Source organism: Bos grunniens, chromosome 18 (assembly GCF_055505025.1).
Source record: "Bos grunniens cultivar Pamir isolate PY7600 chromosome 18, Bosgru_T2T1.0, whole genome shotgun sequence".
Taxonomy (NCBI): Eukaryota; Metazoa; Chordata; class Mammalia; order Artiodactyla; family Bovidae; genus Bos; species Bos grunniens.
In genome coordinates this window covers 45208281-45229563 of record NC_141182.1, presented here as the reverse complement: position 1 = coordinate 45229563, position 21283 = coordinate 45208281, and the positions used below count along the sequence as shown (strand labels likewise).

Below are 21283 nucleotides of genomic sequence, written 5' to 3'. Positions count from 1 at the left end.
CTCATTCAAATATGAAGGAGAAATCAAAAGCTTCTCAGACAAGCAAAAGCTGAGAGAATTCAGCACCACCAAACCAGCTCTCCAACAAATACTAAAGGATATTCTCTAGACAGGAAACACAAAAACGGTGTATAAACTCGAACCCAAAACAATAAAGTAAATGGCAATGGGATCATAGTTATCAGTAATTACCTTAAATGTAAATGGGTTGAATGCCCCAACCAAAAGACAAAGACTGGCTGAATGGATACAAAAACAAGACCCCTACGTATGTTGTCTACAAGAGACCCACCTCAAAACAGGGGACACATACAGACTGAAAGTGAAGGGCTGGAAAAAGATTTTCCATGCAAATAGGGACCAAAAGAAAGCAGGAGTAGCAATACTTATATCAGATAAAATAGATTTTAAAATAAAAGCTGTGAAAAGAGACAAAGATGGTCACTACCTAATGATCAAAGGATCAATCCAAGAAGAAGATATAACAATTATAAATATATATGCACCCAACACGGGAGCACCGCAATATGTAAGACAAATCCTAACAAGTATGAAAGGAGAAATTAACAATAACACAATAATAGTGGGAGACTTTAATACCCCACTCACACCTATGGATAGATCAACTAAACAGAAAATTAACAAGGAAACACAAACGTTAAATGATACAATAGACCAGTTAGACCTAATTGATATCTATAGGACATTTCATCCCCAAACAATGAATTACACCTTTTTCTCAAGCGCACATGGAACCTTCTCCAGGATAGATCACATCCTGGGCCATAAATCTAGCCTTGGTAAATTCAAAAAAATAAAAATCATCCCAAGCATCTTTTCTGACCACAATGCAGTAAGATTAGATCTCAATTACAGGAGAAAAACTATTAAAAATTCCAACATATGGAGGCTGAACAACACCCTGCTGAATAACCAACAAGTCACTGAAGAAATCAAAAAAGAAATCAAAATTTGCATAGAAACTAATGAAAATGGAAACACAACAACTCAAAACCTGCGGGACACTTTAAAAGCAGTCCTAAGGGGAAAGTTCATAGCAATACAGGCATACCTAAAGAAACAAGAAAAAAGTCAAATAAATAACCTAACTCTACACCTAAAGCAACTAGAAAAGGAAGAAATGAAGAACCCCAGGCTTAGTAGAAGGAAAGAAATCTTAAAAATTAGGGCAGAAATAAATGCAAAAGAAACAAAAGAGACCATAGCAAAAATCAACAAAGCCAAAAGCTGGTTCTTTGAAAGCATAAATAAAATTGACAAACCATTAGCTAGACTCATCAAGAAACAAAGGGAGAAAAATCAAATCAATAAAATTAGAAATGAAAATGGAGAGATCACAACAGACAACACAGAAATACAAAGGATAATAAGAGACTACTATCAACAATTATATGCCAATAAAATGGACAACGTGGAAGAAATGGACAAATTCTTAGAAAAGTACAACTTTCCAAAACTCGACCAGGAAGAAATAGAAAATCTTAACAGACCCATCACAAGCACGGAAATTGAAACTGTAATCAAAAATCTTCCAGCAAACAAAAGCCCAGGTCCAGAAGGCTTCACAGCTGAATTCTACCAAAAATCTAGAGAAGAGCTAACACCTATCCTGCTCAAACTCTTCCAGAAAATTGCAGAGGAAGGTAAACTTCCAAACTCAGTCTATGAGGCCACCATCACCCTAATACCAAAACCTGACAAAGATCCCACAAAAAAAGAAAACTACAGGCCAATATCACTGATGAACATAGATGCAAAAATCCTTAACAAAATTCTAGCAATCAGAATCCAACAACACATTAAAAAGATCATACACCATGACCAAGTGGGCTTTATCCCAGGGATGCAAGGATTCTTCAATATCCGCAAATCAATCAATGTCATACACCACATTAACAAATTGAAAAACAAAAACCATATGATTATCTCAATAGATGCAGAGAAAGCCTTTGACAAAATTCAACATCCATTTATGATAAGAACTCTCCAGAAAGCAGGAATGGAAGGAACATACCTCAACATAATAAAAGCTATATATGACAAACCCACAGCAAACATTATCCTCAATGGTGAAAAATTGAAAGCATTTCCTCTAAAGTCAGGAACAAGACAAGGGTGCCCACTTTCACCATTACTATTCAACATAGTTTTGGAAGTTTTGGCCACAGCAATCAGAGCAGAAAAAGAAATAAAAGGAATCCAAATTGGAAAAGAAGAAGTAAAACTCTCACTGTTTGCAGATGTCATGATCCTTTACATAGAAAACCCTAAAGACTCCACCAGAAAATTACTAGAACTAATCAATGATTATAGTAAAGTTGCAGGATATAAAATCAACACACAGAAATCCCTTGCATTCCTATACACTAATAATGAGAAAACTGAAAGAGAAATTAAGGAAACAATTCCATTCACCATTGCAACGGAAAGAATAAAATACTTAGGAATATATCTACCTAAAGAAACTAAAGACCTATATTCAGAAAACTATAAAACACTGGTGAAAGAAATCAAAGAGGACACTAATAGATGGAGAAATATACCATGTTCATGGATTGGAAGAATCAATATAGTGAAAATGAGTATACTACCCAAAGCAATTTATAGATTCAATGCAATCCCTATCAAGCTACCAACGGTATTCTTCACAGAGCTAGAACAAATAATTTCACAATTTGTATGGAAATACAAAAAACCTCGAATAGCCAAAGCTATCTTGAGAAAGAAGAATGGAACTGGAGGAATCAACCTACCTGACTTCAGGCTCTACTACAAAGCCACAGTTATCAAGACAGTATGGTACTGGCACAAAGACAGAAATATTGATCAATGGAACAAAATAGAAAGCCCAGAGATAAATCCACTCACATATGGACACCTTATCTTTGACAAAGGAGGCAAGAATATATAATGGATTAAAGACAATCTCTTTAACAAGTGGTGCTGGGAAAACTGGTCAACCACTTGTAAAAGAATGAAACTAGAACACTTTCTAACACCTTTCACAAAAATAAACTCAAAATGGATTAAAGATCTAAACGTAAGACCAGAAACTATAAAACTCCTAGAGGAGAACATAGGCAAAACACTCTCTGACATACATCACAGCAGGATCCTCTATGACCCACCTCCCAGAATATTGGAAATAAAAGCAAAAATAAACAAATGGGACCTAATTAAACTTAAAAGCTTCTGCACAACAAAGGAAACTATTAGCAAGGTGAAAAGGCAGCCTTCAGAATGGGAGAAAATAATAGCAAATGAAGCAAAGGACAAACAAGTAATCTCAAAAATATACAAGCAACTCCTACAGCTCAACTCCAGAAAAATAAACGACCCAATCAAAAAATGGGCCAAAGAACTAAATAGACATTTCTCCAAAGAAGACATACAGATGGCTAACAAACACATGAAAAGATGTTCAACATCACTCATTATCAGAGAAATGCAAATCAAAACCACTATGAGGTATCATTTCACACCAGTCAGAATGGCTGTGATCCAAAAGTCTACAAGCAATAAATGCTGGAGAGGGTGTGGAGAAAAGGGAACTCTCTTACACTGTTGGTGGGAATGCAAACTAGTACAGCCACTATGGAGAACAGTGTGGAGATTCCTTAAAAAACTGGAAATAGAACTGCCTTATGATCCAGCAATCCCACTGCTGGGCATACACACTGACGAAACCAGAAGGGAAAGAGACACTTGTACCCCAATGTTCATCGCAGCACTGTTTACAGTAGCCAGGACATGGAAGCAACCTAGATGTCCATCAGCAGATGAATGGATAAGAAAGCTGTGGTACATATACACAATGGAGTATTACTCAGCCATTAAAAAGAATACATTTGAATCAGTTCTAATGAGATGGATGAAACTGGAACCTATTATACAGAGTGAAGTAAGCCAGAAAGAAAAACACCAACACAGTATACTAACGCATATATATGGAATTTAGAAAGATGGTAACAATAACCGTGTGTAGGAGACAGCAAAAGAGACACCGATGTATAGATCAGTCTTATGGACTCTGTGGGAGAGGGAGAGGGTGGGGAGATTTGGGAGAATAGCATTGAAACATGTATAATATCATGTATGAAATGAGTCGCCAGTCCAGGTTCAATGCACGGTACTGGATGCTTGGGGCTGGTGCACTGGGACGACCCAGAAGGAGGGTAGGGGAGGGAGGAGGGAGGAGGGTTCAGGATGGGGAACGCGGGTATACCTGTGGCGGATTCATTTCGATATTTGGCAAAACTAATACAATATTGTAAAGTTTAAAAATAAAATAAAATTTAAAACCTGTTTTAGAAAAAAAAAATAATGAGACCTAATTAAACATAAAATCTTTTGCACATCAAAGGAAACTATAAGCAAGGTGAAATGACAGCCTTCAGAATGGGAGAAAATAATAGCAAATGAAACAATTGACAAAGAATTAGTCTCAAAAATATACAAGCAGCTCCTGCAGCTCAATTCCACAAAAATAAATGACCCAATTAAAGAAAAACAAATGGGCCAAAGAACTAAACAGACATTTCTCCAAAGATGACATACACACGGCTGACAAACACATGAAAAGATGCTCAACATCACTCATTATCAGAGAAATGCAAATCAAAACCACTATCAGGTACCATCTCACGCCAGTCAGAATGGCTGCGACCAAAAGTCTACAAGCAATAAATCTGGAGAGGGTGTGGAGAAAAGGGAACCCTCTTACACTGTTGGTGGGAATGCAAACTAGTACAGCCACTATGGAGAACAGTGTGGAGATTCCTTAAAAAACTGGAAATAGAACTGCCTTATGACCCAGCAATCCCACTGCTGGGCATGCACACCGAGGAAACCAAAACTGAAAGAGACAGGTGTACCCCATTGTTCATTGCAGCACTGTTTATAATAGCCAGGACATGGAAGCAACCTAGATGTCCATCAGCAGATGAATGGATAAGAAAGCTGTGGTACATATACACGATAGAATATTACTCAGCCATTAAAAAGAAAGAATTTGAATCAGTTCTAAAGAGATGGATGAATCCGGAGCCTATTATACAGAGTGAAGTAAGTCAGAAAGAAAAACACCAATACAGTATATTAATGCATATATATGGAATTTAGAAAGATGGTAATGATGACACTGTATGCGAGACAGCAAAAGAGACAGATGTATAGAACAGTCTTTTGGACTCTGTGGGAGAAGGCAAGGTGGGATGATGTGAGAGAATATCATTGAAACATGTATATTAGCATATGCGAAATAGCTCACCAGTCCAGGTTCGATGCATGAGACAGGGCCCTCAGGGCTGGTGCACTGGGATGATCCTGAGGGATTGGATGGGGAGGGAGGTGGGAGAGGGGTTTAGGATGGGGGACACATGTACACCTATGGCTGATTCATGTCCATGTATGGCAAAAAAAACCCATTACAAATTGTAAAATAATTAGCCTCCAATTAAAATAATTAATTAAAAAAAATCAAACTAGAAAAAAAAATGTTAATTTTTTTACCATTGAAATAAAGATCAAATCTGACCCAGCAGTTGTTAAAAAAAAAAAAAGAAGAAGAAGAAGATGTGGTACATATAAACAACAGAAAAGGAACAAACTGTGCCACTTGTGAGAGACTGCCTAGGGACAGTCATAAGGAGTGAAGGAAGGCAGAAAGAGAAAAACAAATATCATATAGTAACACATAAATGTGGAACCAAGAAAGATGGTTTGGTATAGATGATCTTCTTTGCAAATCAGAAACAGAGACACAGACATAGAAAATAAAGATATATATAAGAAGGAGAGGGTAGGATGAAGGAAATTTAGATTCATATATATACACTATTGACAATGTATAAAAATAGATAACTAATGAGAACCTACTATATAGCACAGGGAACTCTACTCAGTGCTCTTTGGTGACCTAAATGGGAAGAAAATCCAAAATAAAATGGGTACCTGATTCACTTTGCTGTACAGCAGAAACATAACACTGTATGCTGCTGCTGCTGCTGCTGCTGCTGCTGCTGCTAAGTCGCTTCAGTCGTGTCCAACTCTGTGCGACCCCATAGATGGCAGCCCACCAGGCTCCCCCGTCCCTGGGATTCTCCAGGCAAGAACACTGGAGTGGGTTGCCATTTCCTTCTCCAATGCATGAAAGTGAAAAGTGAAAGTGAAGTTGCTCAGTCGTGTCCGACTCTTAGCGACCCCATGGACTGCAGCCTACCAGGCTCCTCCGTCCATGGGATTTTCCAGGCAAGAGTACTGGAGTGGGGTGCCATTGCCTTCTCCGTAACACTGTATCCCAACTATAATCCAATAAAGTAAAAAAAAAAAAAGAAGAAGAACACCCTCTCCTGGCACTGCTAAGGAGTTCTCTTGGTGCCCAGGAGGCTGGTTAATATCTCATCCAGGAAACCCCACTTGGCTTTGGCGGTACACCCAATCTAGGTATTGCCAGAGGATTGCCCTTTTACCTTCCAAGGAGCTCTGTAAGAGTCCTTTGCTTTGGCCCATGTCCCTTAGGTCCCTTCAGCCAGAGCCATCCTTAAAACAAGTAGGGCAGAAAGCAACACAAGCAGCAGCGCTGGCCACCCAGTGTACTGAGGCCAGCATCCCCGCTGACCTACTCCACGCCCTCAGCTGGGGGCTCACACACTGCAGCTTCTGCTCCCTGGGAGTCCTCCTGCCAGTCAGCTCTAGGCAGGAGACAGGACTCCCACCAGTAATTTCAGTATCTACATACTGAGAGTCTTTTCACTGTGTCCCATGTTATCTCTTACACACTCTTCCATATTTTATTACACTTTATGTCTCTGTTTTATCAAGTTATTGTTCTTTGAGCTAAATTAAAACTTACTAATTTTATCAACAGCTGTAATTTCTGCTTTTGAATGTATTATTTGAATACTTTAGTCCAAGAAAATCCATTGTGAATGTATTAAATCTCTCTATATAAGGGATGTGTGTGTGCTCAGTTGTGTCTGACTCTTTGCGACCTTATGGACTTGTAGCCCACCAGGCTCCTCTGTCCATGGGATTCTCCAGGTAGGATAGTGATAGAGAAATAGAAAGATCTCCTCAGACTGACAATCATCCATGTTCTCCCTTCCCTGGTACAGTTTGAGATTTCCACCTTGCACCACATCAATCCGTCCTGCAGGCCTTCCTCTCGTATTTCCTATAGTGTAGGTATGATGGTGATGAATCCTTTAAGCTTCTGCATATGTGAAAAAGTGTTTCTTTTTCCTTTATTTTTAAAAAATAGTTTCATCAGGTGGAGAATTAGAGATTCACAGTATTTTTTTCTTTTAATACTTTCAATACTTGGTAAACTGCATTGTTTTCTAAGAGAAGTACGCTGCTGTTCTCTCTGTTCCTGTTTCTCTGGCTGCTTTGAAGATTTCCATTTTATCACCACACTTAAGAAATCTGATTACAATGAGCTAACTGAATTTTTTTTTTTTCATTTTTCTTATGCTTAAAGTTAACTAAGTAGTATAGATCTATCGGAGAAGGCAATGGCACCCCACTCCAGTACTCTTGCCTAGAAAATCCCATGGACGGAGGAGCCTGGAAGCCTGCAGTCCATGGGGTCGCTGAGGGTCAGACATGACGACTTCACTTTCACTTTTCACTTTCATACATTGGAGAAGGAAATGGCAACCCATTCCAGTGTTCTTGCCTGGAGAATCCCAGGGACGGGGGAGCCCGGTAGGCTGCCGTCTATGGGCTCGCACAGAGTCGGACACGACTGAAGTGACTTAGCATGGATCTATAGGTTTATATTTTTCATCAAATATGGGAAGATTTTGGCCCCTACTCCCTAAGAGATTCCAATTAATCATGTATTACCCCTCCCCCAGGTTGTCTCACAGCTCACTGATCCTCTTATCATTACTCAATTTTTTCTGGTTTTTATTTTGGATAGTTTCTGTCATTGTCTATTTCAAACTTACTAATATTTTCTTCTATGGTGCCTAACCCATTGTTAATTCCATCTAGTGGAGTATATTTTTTAACCTATTCAAGTCTTTTTAAAAATATATCTATGTTTCAAGTTTACATGTCCAAGTGGTCCTCTCATTTCTTAAACATCTGGAATACAATTTTAATAACTTTTAATATTTTGTCTATCAACTGTATCATGTTTGTGTTTTCTGGGTTTGTTTATATTGAGTTCTTCAATTATTTATATTGATTCTATTCTTCAATTCTCCAATTGTTTGTATTGATGTCTTTGTTCCTTGAGTCATTTATATTGATTATTTCTGATCACAGTTCATATTTTTCTGCTGCTTTGCATGCTGCTAGCTAGTTTTTTGATGCCATATATTCTAAAATTTAACATTTAGGTACTAGGTACCTCTGTAATACTATAGATATTCCTGAGCTTTTATCTTTTACTTTGAAATAGGCTGATCCATTTGAAGCTTCTTTTAAGCCTTGTTTAGCTGGTACATAAGAATCCACATGAAAAGGCAAATTTTATACCACTGCTAAGATCCAAGCTGAAACTCCAGTACTTTGGCCACCTCATGCGAAGAGTTGATTCATTAGAAAAGACCCTGATGCTGGGAGGGATTGGGGGCAGGAGGAGAAGGGGACGACAGAGGATGAGATGGCTGGATGGCATCACTGACTCGATGGACGTGAGTCTCAGTGAATTCCGGGAGTTGTGATGGACAGGGAGGCCTGGCGTGCTGCAATTCATGGGGTCCCAAAGAGTTGGACACGACTGAGCGACTGATCTGATCTGAAGATCCCTTCCTTAATCAAATACTTGATTCCCCATGAATAACCTAGATATTCCTCTAAGACTGTTAGAAATACAAACTATTTTCAGACCTGTACAAATTCTCAGTATTGTTTCCTCTGCTCCTTTCAGATTATTCCCTCACTTTGGGCAGTTTTCTCATATACACACAGTGAGCAATATGCAGTGAAGTCTTTAGGACTTCTTGCAGAATCCTGGAATTGTTTTTCTGTGGAACTCTCTCCACTTCAGTATTCTGCTCTGCAAATGTGACCACACTGGCCACCGTGGACTGAAGTTCAATTTCTGAATATCATTCTTTCCTATATTTTGTCCAGTTTTAGTTGTTCCAGGTGGAAGTATAAATCCATTTCCTGCCCAGAACCACTAATATTTTTATTTTGTTTTGTCTGAATGCCTTAGCATATTCCATTGACTACAAATTTGGAAGGGCATTGTTTTATTATAAATTCTCCATTGGAGTAGGCAAAGAACATTGTGGAACCCGAATTAAAAGAGTATGTATGGGGCTAGGTGGAGAGGGGATGGAGAAGAGACAGATAGACTAGATAGATAGATAGGTGAGATACTTTCTCAATGGAGAATATTTCTTTAGTGATTAAAATTTCTTTGCCATATAGATTAGGTCTGAGAGTGTTAGAAAATCAATAAGCCATCCCTCTGGGTCGTCTCAGTGCACCAGCAGGAGGGAGGAGGGTTCAGGATGGGGAACATGTGTATACCTGTGGCGGATTCATGTTGATATATGGCAAAACAATACAATATTGTAAAGTTAAAGAATAAAATAAAATATAGATGCATAAAACTAAAAAAAAAATAATAATAAAATTTAAAAAATAGAAAATCAATAAGCCAGAAAGCTTGGTAAACATACAGCATATTAAGAGAGAAATCAGGGAAAGGAGATCAACAATGCAGAGGGCAGGTGGAGTGGTACACGTTATAATTTAAACAGGATGACCAAAGACATCAATGAAATAACATTTGAGTGATGTCCTGAAAAAGGTGTATGTGGTGCATTTTGCCATGCAGTAACATTTTAATTTTTATGCATTCAAAATTATCAATCGGGTTTCATTTCATCTTTAGAAAGGTCTTCTCTACTCTGTTAAAAAAAAGAAAAAAAAAAGCGTTCCATAACATTTTCTAAGAATTTGATGACATTTTCTATCCCAGTCTTTGAAAGTGTAAACCTTTAACTTATCTGAAATTAATTTTGGAGAAAGCTATGGAGACACAGATGCAACAGTTTTATTTCCCCAAATATTCAATTAGTTTATTCAGCACCAAAATTTCATGTATGAAACAATGCAAATTTCCTGCTTTGCAAGTTATCTTTTTCATAAAATCCATGATGACTAGGATCTATCTCTGGTTTTCCTTTAATAGCTCATTTATCTCCCCATGATATGAGTGTGCATGTTTAGGCATCTCCTCAGCTTACTACTAATTACTTAACATTTTTTTCACACGTATGTTTCCTGATTTTTCCAAATATAATACAGTAAATGGAATATAAATAAACCATATGATTGTAATCTTTAATGTTCATTTTAATTTTTATTTATTATTTGACTGAGCTGAGTATTAGTTGGGGCACAGAGGATCTTCGATTTTCGCTGCCACATGCGGGATTCAGTTCCCTGATCAGGGATCCAACCTCGGCCCCTGCATTGGGAGCTCAGGGTCCCAGCCACTGGACCACCAGGGAAGCGTAATCTTTAAGTTCCAAATCTGTAACTTATCAGAATACATTTGAGATTCCTCCAGGTTGTTGCATGTGGCAACAGGTTCTTTTTGAAATACACAGAGAGAGAGAGAGAGAGATACTCATGTGTGTGCTGTGCCTAGTCGCTCAGTCATGTCCGACTCTGTGTGACCCTGTGGACTACTGCCCACCAGGCTCCTCTGTCCACGGGATTCTCCAGGCAAGAATACTGGAGTGGGTTGCCATGCCCTCCTCCAGGGGATCTTCCCAACCCAGGGATCAACTTAGGTCTCCCACACTGCAGGCAGAATCTTTTCTGTCTGAGTTACCAGGTCATAGCAGGTTTATTTGTAACACCTCAAACTTGAAAAGCAACCGCAGTAGCCCTAACTCTGTGGGTAGATAAACAAATTAACATATATCAATTCAGTGAAGTATTACTTATCAATAAAGAAAATAAACTATTGATACATGCAACAATATGGCATTTGCAAGGGGTTTTTTCCTGCTTCTTCCTTTTAATTGCTGAGTAGATTCAATTGTAGGAACGTGGCATGCTTTGTTTATCTATTCACTAGTTGAAGGACACTTGGTAGTTTTCCAGATTTGATAAAGTGAATAAAGTTGCAATAAATAGCAGTGGGCAAGTTTTTATGTGAACATAAATTTTCATTCCTTTCAAGTGTAAACTTAGGAAGGAGATTTTTGGATCATATGATAATGGTTAAGATCCCTTTTATAAGAATAAAATACCTTTCAAAAAATGCTCTTGTTATTTTCATTGTTCAATTCAGTTCAGTTCAGTCACTCAGTCGTGACCAACTCTTTGCCACCCCATGAACCGCAGCACGCCAGGCCTCCCTGTCCATCACCAACTCCCGGAGTCCACCCAAACCCATGTCCATTGAGTCGGTGATGCCATCCAACCATCTCATCCTGTCGTCCCCTTCTCCTGCCTTCAACCTTTCCCAGCATCAGGGTCTTTTCCAGTGAGTCAGCTCTCTGCATCAGGTGGCCAAAGTATTGGAGTTTCAGCTTCAGCATCAGTCCTTCTAATGAACACCCAGGACTGATCTCCTTTAGGATGCACTGGTTGGATCTCCTTTCAGTCTAAGGGACTCTCAAGAGTCTTCTCCAACACCACAGTTCAAAAGCATCAATTCTTCTGCACTCAGCTTTCTTTATAGTCCAACTCTCACATCCATACATGACCACTGGAAAAACCATAGCCTTGACTAGACGGACCTTTGTTGGCAAAGTAATGTCTCTGCTTTTTAACATGCTGTCTAGGTTGGTCATAGTTTTCATTCCAAGGAGTAAGTGTCTTTTAGTTTCATGGCTGCAATCAGCACCTGCAGTGATTTTGGAGCAGAAATAAAGTCAGAAAAATAAAGTCAGCACTGTTTCCACTGTTTCCCCACCTACTTACCATGAAGTGATGGGACTAGATGCCATGATCTTAGTTTTCTGAATGTTGAGCTTTAACCAACTTTTTCATTCTCCTCTTTCACTTTCATCGAGAGGTGCTTTAGTTCTTCTTCACTTTCTGCCATAAGGGTGGTGTCATCTGCATATCTGAGATTATTGATCTTTCTCCCGGCAATCTTGATTCCAGCTTGTGCTTCCTCCAGCCCAGCGTTTCTCATGATGTACTCTGCATATGAGTTAAATAAGCAATATACAGTTAAATAAGACAATATACAGCCTTGACATACTCCTTTTCCTATTTGGAATCAGTATGTTGTTCCATGTCCAGTTCTAACAGTTGCTTCCTGACCTGCATACAGGTTTCTCAAGAGGCAGGTCAGGTGGTCTGGTATTCCCATCTCTTTCAGAATTTTCCACCGTTTATTGTGATCCACACAGTCAAAGGCTTTGGCATAGTCAGAGTGCTTGATGAACTATGGACAGAGGTTCATGACATTGTACAGGAGACAGGAATCAAGACCATCCACAAGAAAAAGAAATGCAAAAAAGCAAAATGATTGTCTGAGGAGGCCTTACAAATAGCTTTGAAAAGAAGGGAAGCAAAAAGGAAAGTATACCCATTTGAATGCCGAGTTCCAAAGAATAGCAAGGAGAGATATGAAAGACTTCCTCAGCAATCAATGCAAAGAAATAGAGGAAAACAATAGAATGGGAAAGACTAGAGATCTCGTCAAGAAAACTTTCACTGAGATTACATTAAACTAACTGCTAATTTTAAGGGGAAATGATATTTTTATTCCATTGAAAATTTCCCTTGAAGAGCCTATTGATTTATTTAAATTTTGTGGGTATTTGTCCCTCAAGAAAACTTTAGAGCTTTTTTAAAAAAAGGATTCATTAATTTAACAAATGTTTTGTGGCGGTCAATTCTGTGCTTTGTAATGTTTTAGTAATGGGCTTGAAGATTTAAATTTGAAACTTATAAAGTGAAGATGAAGCTACATGTTATCACTGAGAAAGTGAGTATATATAAGAAAGAGAAGAGATACAAAGAGAATGATCCTTGCTATAGGATACAACCTTGAGAACCTGAGGATCTTCCAGTAAAGCAGGAGAAAAATAAGAAACTGGGCTGTCATTGGCAACATCATTTTTTAAAAAATCCATTTCTTCATCAAAAATCAAAAACCTGTTATTCTCTTACAATGACCATGTATTAATTCCTCTACTAAAACTAGACTACTGATGGAGACTAATACTTCTGTTGTAGTACCTGGAGAGAACAATCCTCCATATAGTTCCTATTTATCTCGGTTTTTTTTTTTTTTTTTTTTTTTGGTTGAGCTCAAGAATTTAGTTTTCAGGGTAAACATTAAGATAATCTTCATTAGAATAAAGGTTAATTGAGACATATCTGGGAATATTTGACATTTCTACAGGTCAGTTTATTTCATACAAGAATACGATTTACCATTAATCTGTTCAATTTTTACTGTGCACTTTTCAACAAAATTTTAGACCTCTTTAGTATGACCTGAACAGTTAATACTAACTCTAGCAGAGCATACATAACTTGACACACATACAATCAAGGTTTAGAAAGAGTGAATCAGTGAATTTAAAGGCCTAAATTCAGGTAGCAGGTTAAAGAAAAGCCAGGACACAATGCTCTTACCACTTAGCCCCAAGTCCCAAGTTTAGCTCCCAGTATGTGACCTTTAGTCAGAATTTGGCAATAAGGAGTTCAAGATATGAGCCACAGTCAGCTTCTGGTCTTGTTTTTGCTGACTGTATAGAGCTTCTCCATCTTTGGCTGCAAAGAATATAATCAATCTGATTTCAGTGTTGCCCATCTGGAGATATCCATGTGTAGTCTTCTCTTGTGTGGTTGGAAGAGGGTATTTGCTATGACCAGTGCATTCTCTTGGCCAAACTCTATTAGTCTTTGCCCTGCTTCATTCTGTACTCCAAGGCCAAATTTTCCTGTTACTCCAGGTATTTCTTGACTTCCTACTTTTGCATTCCAGTCCCCTATAATGAAAAGGACATCTTTTTTGGGTGTTAGTTCTAGAAAGTCTTGTAGGTCTTCATAGAACTGTTCAAATTCAGTTTCTTCAGTGTTATTGGTAGGGTCATAGACTTGGATTACCGTGATATTGAATGGTTTGCCTTGGAAACAAACAGAGATCATCCTGTCATTTTTGAGATTGCATCCAAGTACTGCATTTCAGACTCTTTTGTTGACCATGATGGCTACTCCATTTCTTCTGAGGGATTCTTGCCCACAGTAGTAGATATAATGGTCATATGAATTAAATTCACCCATTCCAGTCCATCTTAGTTCGCTGATTCCTAGAATGTCGATGCTCACTCTTGCCATCTCCTGTTTGACCACTTCCAATTTGCCTTGATTCATGGACCTAACATTCCAGGTTCCCATGCAATATTGCTCTTTACAGCATTGAACCTTGCTTCTATCACCAGTACCATCCACAACTGGGTATTGTTTTTGCTTTGGCTCCATCCCTTCATTCGTTCTGGAGTTATTTCTCCACTGATCTCCAGTAGTATACTGGGCACCTACCGACCTGGGGAGTTCATCTTTCAATGTCCTATCTTTTGTCCCTTTCATACTGTTCATGGAATTCTCAAGGCAAGAATACTGAAGTGGTTTGCCATTCCCTTCTCCAGTGTACCACATTCTGTCAGACCTCTCCACCGTGACCCAACCTTCTTATTGTCAAATTCAGACTTAAATTGAAGAAAGTGGGGAAAACCAATAGACCATTCAGGTATGACCTAAATCAAATCCCTTATGACTATACAGTGGAAGTGACAAATAGATTCAAGTGACTAGATCTGATAGAGTGTCTGATGAACTAACTATGGATGGAGGTTCATGACATTGTACAGGAGACAGGACTCAAGATCATCCATAAGAAAAAGAAATGCAAAAAAGCAAAATGGCTGCCTGAGGAGGTCTTACAAATAGCTGTGTAAAGAAGGGAAGTGAAAAGCAAAGGAGAAAAGGAAAGATATACCCATTTGAATGCAGAGTTCCAAAGAATAGCAAGGAGAGATAAGAAAGCCTTCCTCAGCAATCAATGCAAAGAAATAGAAGAAAACAATAGAATGGGAAAGACTAGAGATATCTTCAAAAAAACTAGAGATACCAAGGGACCATTTCATGCAAAGATGGGCTCAGTATATGACAGAAATGGTAAGGACCTAACAGAAGCAGAAGATATTAAGAAGAAGTGGCAAGAATACACAGAAGAACTGTACAAAAAAGAGCTTCACGACCAAGATAATTACGATGGTGTGATCACTCACCTAGAGCCAGACATCCTGGAATGTGAAGTCAAGTGGGCCTTAGAAAGCATCACTACAAACAAAGCTAGTGGAGGTGATGGAATTCCAGTTGAGCTATTTCAAATCCTGAAAGATGATGCTGTGAAAGTGCTGCACTCAATATGCTAGCAAATTTGGAAAACTCAGCAGTTGCCGCAGGACTGGCAAAGGTCAGTTTTCATTCCAATCCCAAAGAAAGGCAATGCCAAAGAATGCTCAAACTACCGCACAATTGCACTCATCTCACATGCTAGTAAAGTAATGCTCAAAATTCTCCAAGCCAGGCTTCAGCATTACATGAACCGTGAACTTCCAGATGTTCAAGCTGGTTTTAGAAAAGGCAGAGGAACCAGAGATCAAATTGCCAACATCCACTTGATCATCAAAAAAGCAAGAGTTCCAGAAAAACATCTATTTCTGCTTTCTTGACTATGCCAAAGCCTTTGACTGTGTGGATCACAATAAACAGTGGAAAATTCTGAAAGAGATGGGAATACCAGACCACCTGACCTGCCTCTTGAGAAACCTATATGCAGGTCAGGAAGCAACTGTTAGAACTGGGCATGGAACAATAGACTGGCTCCAAATAGGAAAAGGAGTATGTCAAGACTGTATATTGTCACCCTGCTTGTTTAACTTATCTGCAGAGTACATCATGAAAAACACTGGGCTGGAAGAAGCACAAGCTGGAATCAAGATTGCCGGGAGAAATACCAGTAACCTCAGATATGCAGATGACATCACACTTATGGCAGAAAGTGAGGAAGAACTAAAGCGCCTCTTCATGAAAGTGAAAGAGGAGAGTGAAGAAGTTAGCTTAAAGCTCAACATTCAGAAAACTAAGATCATGGCATCTGGTCCCAACACTGCATAGCAAGTAGGTGGGAAAACAGTGGCTGACTTTATTTCTGGGGGCTCCAAAATCACTGCAGATGGTGATTGCAGCCATGAAACTAAAAGACACTTACTCCTCAGAAGGAAAGTTATGACCAATCTAGATAGCATATTCAAAAGCAGAGACATTACTTTGCCAACAAAGGTCTGTCTAGTCAAGGCTATGATTTTTCCATTGGTCATGTATGGATGTGAGAGTTGGACTATAAAGAAAGCTGAGCGTAGAAGAATTGATGCTTTTGAACTGTGGTGTTGGAGAAGACTCTTGAGAGTCCCTTGGACTGCAAGGAGATCCAACCAGTGCATCCTAAAGGAGATCAGTCCTGGGTGTTCATTGGAAAGACTGATGTTGAAGCTGAAACTCCAATACTTTGGCCACCTGATGTGAAGAACTGACTTATTTGAAAAGACCCTGACGCTGGGAAAGATTGAGGGCAGGAGGAGAAGGGGACGACAGAGGATGAGATGATTGGATGGCATCACCAACTCAATGAATATGGGTTTGGGTGGACTCCGGGAGTTGGTGATGGACATGGAGACCTGATGTGCTGCGGTTCATGGGGTTGCAAAGAGTCGGTCATGACCGAGCGACTGAACTGAACTGAACTGAACTGATGTGACTTTATGCCTGCCTGGCCACAAGGTTGAGACATTTTACCAGTTTTGCCACTCCTTTTGTGGGCCATTCTGACAGTAGTCTGACAATACCCTAGACCCTGGGAAACAGGGATAAAACCTAGTCCTATCCTTCCAAGTCTTCTATGGTAAGGTGAAATATGCATTTCATAATTTCTGAAGTAGGCTGGAGGGTTCAGGACACTTGCCCGTGTGGCAATTCTGCAATTTTCACTTCACAGCATGAGGTGTTTCCATAGAAACAACATTCCCACTGGGGTAGCTTCTTCTATCCACTCCCTTCCTCCTGGTCTAAGACTTAATGGGGGTACTGGTCCCTGTGGAAGAACCCAAAGACAGCAGAGGTACTTAGTGTTCCTAAGAAAAGGTCTGGCTCCTCAAGCCACCCACCTAAGAAGCAGAAAATGGTGAATGCCACTAGGACAAAGAGGGGACCTCTGATAAGCCTGCTAAGGTCATCTCCTGAGTCTCCTGTCAATAACCCGAGGGACATTTAAAGGACTGGAGGCTCTGCCACTGTGCTAAAGGACAGACTGGGAGATAAGCTATCTGTGGCCACAAAAAACAATTTCATCCTTTCAAGATAATGAAGTCGGGGTTACATATCTGCTATTTTGCTTAATCTTCACACATAATCCCTGTTTAGCAGATAACAAAATGACGAGAAATTTACAACAAACTTGCCCATGCTCCTACAGCTTGCCAGTGACAGGGCCTAGGTTTACACTTTTGCTATTTGACCCCAGTCCCCATGCTCTCAATGACAACATGGGCCACTTCTCCCCACCATCATCCAAGACCTCCTGCCTCACATTCTCCCCTCAGCACACAGACACTGGTAACACTGAGCAAAGCTGCAGTTATTTTATTAGAGTCAACCTGATAAAGGCCATATCAGCGGGGAAAGGTGTCTAGATTCCAACTTCAGTTGAGAAGGAAAAAGGGCAGGAAGATCCAGTGCAGATGAGGCATCACTTGCAAAGACTATGTCAACAAAGAGAGCATACTGAGTATGGCTCAGAAAATGGAATTCACCACCGAGGACACTGAACGTTTGATGCAATCCGTACTCAAGTTGATGGAAGCCTGGAAGGGAGTAGGAGGAGAGGGACAGGATCTGAGCACACAGCCAGGCTATCCTGTCTCCCCAGGATCATGTCACCCTTCACCCTCAGGGATTCAGCCCCATCCCCAGTAAGAACCTCTGTCCACAGACCCACCATTGAAGGGGGCTGCCATCAGGCACCAGGGGGAAGGTGGCTCCCTAAGAGCCCAGGCACAGGTGTCAGGATGGAGACAGAGTCACCAGCCACACCAGGGAGAGGAGGAGATGACAAGGGTTAGCAGGGCACAGCCAGGGTTGGTCCTGATGGAGGAGCAAAGTGCTGGTATCTAGGTTTGGGTCACATATTCTCCACCTGATCCTCTTCTGTCAGATGTGCTGGGTGGACGAAATATACATGCAGGTATTGTAAACAACCCCATGTGCCCTGTGACCTCCTATTAGTGCATGAAACTTTGGTTCTTGAAAATCTCTCATTTTGAACAATTAACAATTTGAGAAAAATAAGCTGAGAGACTATTCACAATCTCCAATACTGTGTGACAAGAACAAGAAAGAAGAGCTAGGCCATTAGGAGATACATCGCTAGCCCAAGTGAGCAGCCGCAGGTACCTAGAAGCCTCCTCAGGAGTCTCAGGCACCAAAACACCACAGTGGAAAATCTGGCTTGTAGACACAGAGACCATGTCAGTGGAAATGGGGGTCTGAGCCAGAGCAATGGCCAATTGAGTGGGCACAAGATGAAGTGAATTGGCGATAAGTCATAAACCTTACAAACCCAGAGAATCTCATCCTGGAAAGAGACTCTTAAGGCAGGGGCTCCTTTTCAATATTCCTTAAATAGAGCTGACATGACTCCTACACATGTGTATATTAAATGGTTGGTTTCCTGCCAAAGATTAAAATTCTAGTCCTCCAATGCTAGCATCTCTCACACTAGAAAAAAAAAATCACACAAGTCAACACACTTGGCATATTACATTGATATCAGTCCCCTACTCGGTGTGAGTTAATTGGCATGATATGAACAGGTTTGGTAGCGGGATGCTGGATGTGCAGGTGGATTGTGCTTGCATATTATAGGTGATGCACACTGGAGCAAAGGTTTTATTGTGCTTCTTTGTTCATAGGTCTTCTCTGTCTCATATCCCATGACAGCATGATCTATTACCATGTGGCACATTACACTATGCCGCCTGTGAATTCTCAGGGCGGGGGTTAAGGAGGGGTAAATTACCATGAGTAGCAGATCCAAAACCTTGTCATCAAATCCCGCCTCATCGTAGCAATCCTGGATTTTTCCTAGAGCTGCTTTTTCCTCATCGGTAGCAGCAACAAAATCAAGTGTTGTATTCAACAAGGTTTTGCTTCCAAGGATCAGTGTGCCAAACACTCCATAAAAAACAGGGCAGGCTTCCGCTGAAGGCACAACAGAAAACACCTCATCAACAGGATCACCACGTCAGAAGGTTCCTGTTTTCCCACCACTTGACAGGAACTCACACATCCAAAACTTCCAAACTCACTTCCCCCAGAGACTTGCCCTCTCCCTGGACTGCTTACATCCCAGACAGAAAAACTTCTCTATGAGGCACTCCCAGCAGAGGGAGCAGCAAGAGGGGCTGGGTCTGGAGACCCCTCTACCCTTGACCACTGCCCTCAAGATCATCAGCCTGCTTCTCTTTTTCCATTAAGCAACACTAACCTGAAGGAACTATCCCCAAGGGTGTGCATGGCTAATGACCCTTCCTGCTCCACACCATCCCCTCTACAAAGAATGAAAGCCTAAGGCAGTCTGTGCAGGACTCCTGGGCACTGATCAAACAGCTGCCCTCTGAATCTGACCCTAGAAGCAGCTCGGACAGGACTGGGGAAGATGCAGTGAAACGGCATCGGGCAAGGATTAGAAGGGCCCCTCGGTCCCTCCTTCCTACCCTCACTTGTCTGGAAGATCAGCTCTCTGGTCACCATCAAGGCCAGCACAAGCAGTGCTCCCTTCATCATGGCGGCGGCTGGAGTGTGCTGCTCAGGACAGGGTATCTATTGCTTTATACACCACTAGCTCCCCAAGCCCAGCCCACATCCCTCCCAGGAGGACCACAGACCTGTGGCCAGACACCTGGCACAGGTGGCTCCCTGGGGCCTCGGGGTGTTTACAGTGGGAAGCATTTCCTGCTCTGAGAGCAGAGCTCATGGAGAAAATGTGGAAGTACCTTTGCCAAAGATCAAGTTGAGTTGACATTTCCAAGCGATTCCATTTGGAGCCAAGTGCTCTGTTGTCCCAGCCCCAACCATCATTCGTTTTCCTAGCAACCTTCCCCCAACCTATCCTGGCCCTGAGGTCAGCACTCTCCCAAACTAGCAGATAGAATCACAGGAGGGCCAAGGACAGATCTACACTACTCTCAGGAAGAAAAAAGGTCATTGAGAATCCTTCCTTTTCCCCCCAGGTTTAAGTTCTGGAGATAAGAGTGTGGAGCTGGGCCTTACTGAAGCCCAAATATCTAAACAGCTGAGGACTGGTGGACAGCAGCCTTGGGCTCCAAATCATTCCAACCTGAGAACTCGCAGGACTTGAGGCCATGTGAGTTTCATCAGGCACTGGTAATTCTGTAGTTTTGGATCACACCACCAGCTTTCCTCAGGCCGTTAAGGGAACAAGCTCCTGAGCAGCCTTGCCCCTTCTCCTGGCTTTCCTTCCTCCTCCACAGTGAGCCCGGTCTCGGGATGTGCTTGCATTGTGCAGTCTATCCAGGAACATCAGGGAGAAGCTGTGGGGTTTGGGGCTCTGCTCCTGGGGCATAGACTCTGAGGTCTACAGCCCTAAAGGACACTGGGGACGGGAGTTCTAAGGCCTAGAGAGCTGAGTCCACCAGAGGTGGCACTCTGTGTGTGAAACCTCTCTCAAAAGTCAAACTCAACCTTTCAGGCTAGGAAAGCAGTTTGTTGGCTCAAACGAGATGAGATGGTCCTTAAAAACTCTTGAAGGAAGTCTGAGAAAGCTCCCAACAGCCAAACTGGAAACAGTTTGAGAAACAAAATAAATAACAGAGTATTAGATGATAACTCAAAGCATAAATTAATACCTCTGAGTCCATACTGACATATGAATGATCAAATAAACAGAGACTCTCCTGGTGGTCCAGTGGTTAAGAACCCACCATTCAAGGGAGTGGACACTGGTTCAAGCCCTGGTCAGGGAACTAAGAATCCACATGCCCTGGGACAACTAAAACCTTCACACACCAACTAGAGAGAACATGCTCAGCAAACAGAAGGTCCTTGTGCCAAAACGTAGAACCAACACAGCAAGACAAAGACCCAGCACCCCTAAACTAACCTGAAGTGATGTGGGAGAGGAGACAACCATTCCTTACAGAAACATCCCAAATAACAGACAGAAATCATCCGC

At 40.9% G+C, this 21283-nt stretch overlaps 1 protein-coding gene and 1 long non-coding RNA gene across 2 annotated transcripts in view; both read right to left on the bottom strand.

Annotated features, from left to right (window-relative positions):
- Positions 1–10040: 10040 nt before the first annotated feature.
- LOC147353616 (uncharacterized) overlaps positions 10041–21283 on the bottom strand; it is a 55202-nt gene continuing 43959 nt past the window's right edge. The window contains exons 5-6 of the long non-coding RNA XR_015145770.1: positions 11929–12153; positions 10041–11851 (exon numbers count right to left, since the gene is read on the bottom strand). This is a non-coding gene — a long non-coding RNA (uncharacterized LOC147353616). The remainder of the gene's footprint in view (positions 11852–11928; positions 12154–21283) is intronic.
- Positions 17659–19875, bottom strand: LOC147353617 (major allergen I polypeptide chain 2-like). The gene is made up of 3 exons (XM_086351793.1): positions 19812–19875; positions 19109–19290; positions 17659–17894 (listed from the first exon to the last, which is right to left on the bottom strand). The coding sequence occupies exons 1-3, from the start codon at positions 19873–19875 to the stop codon at positions 17826–17828; spliced, it is 315 nt and encodes a 104-aa protein (XP_086207919.1). The 3' UTR covers positions 17659–17825.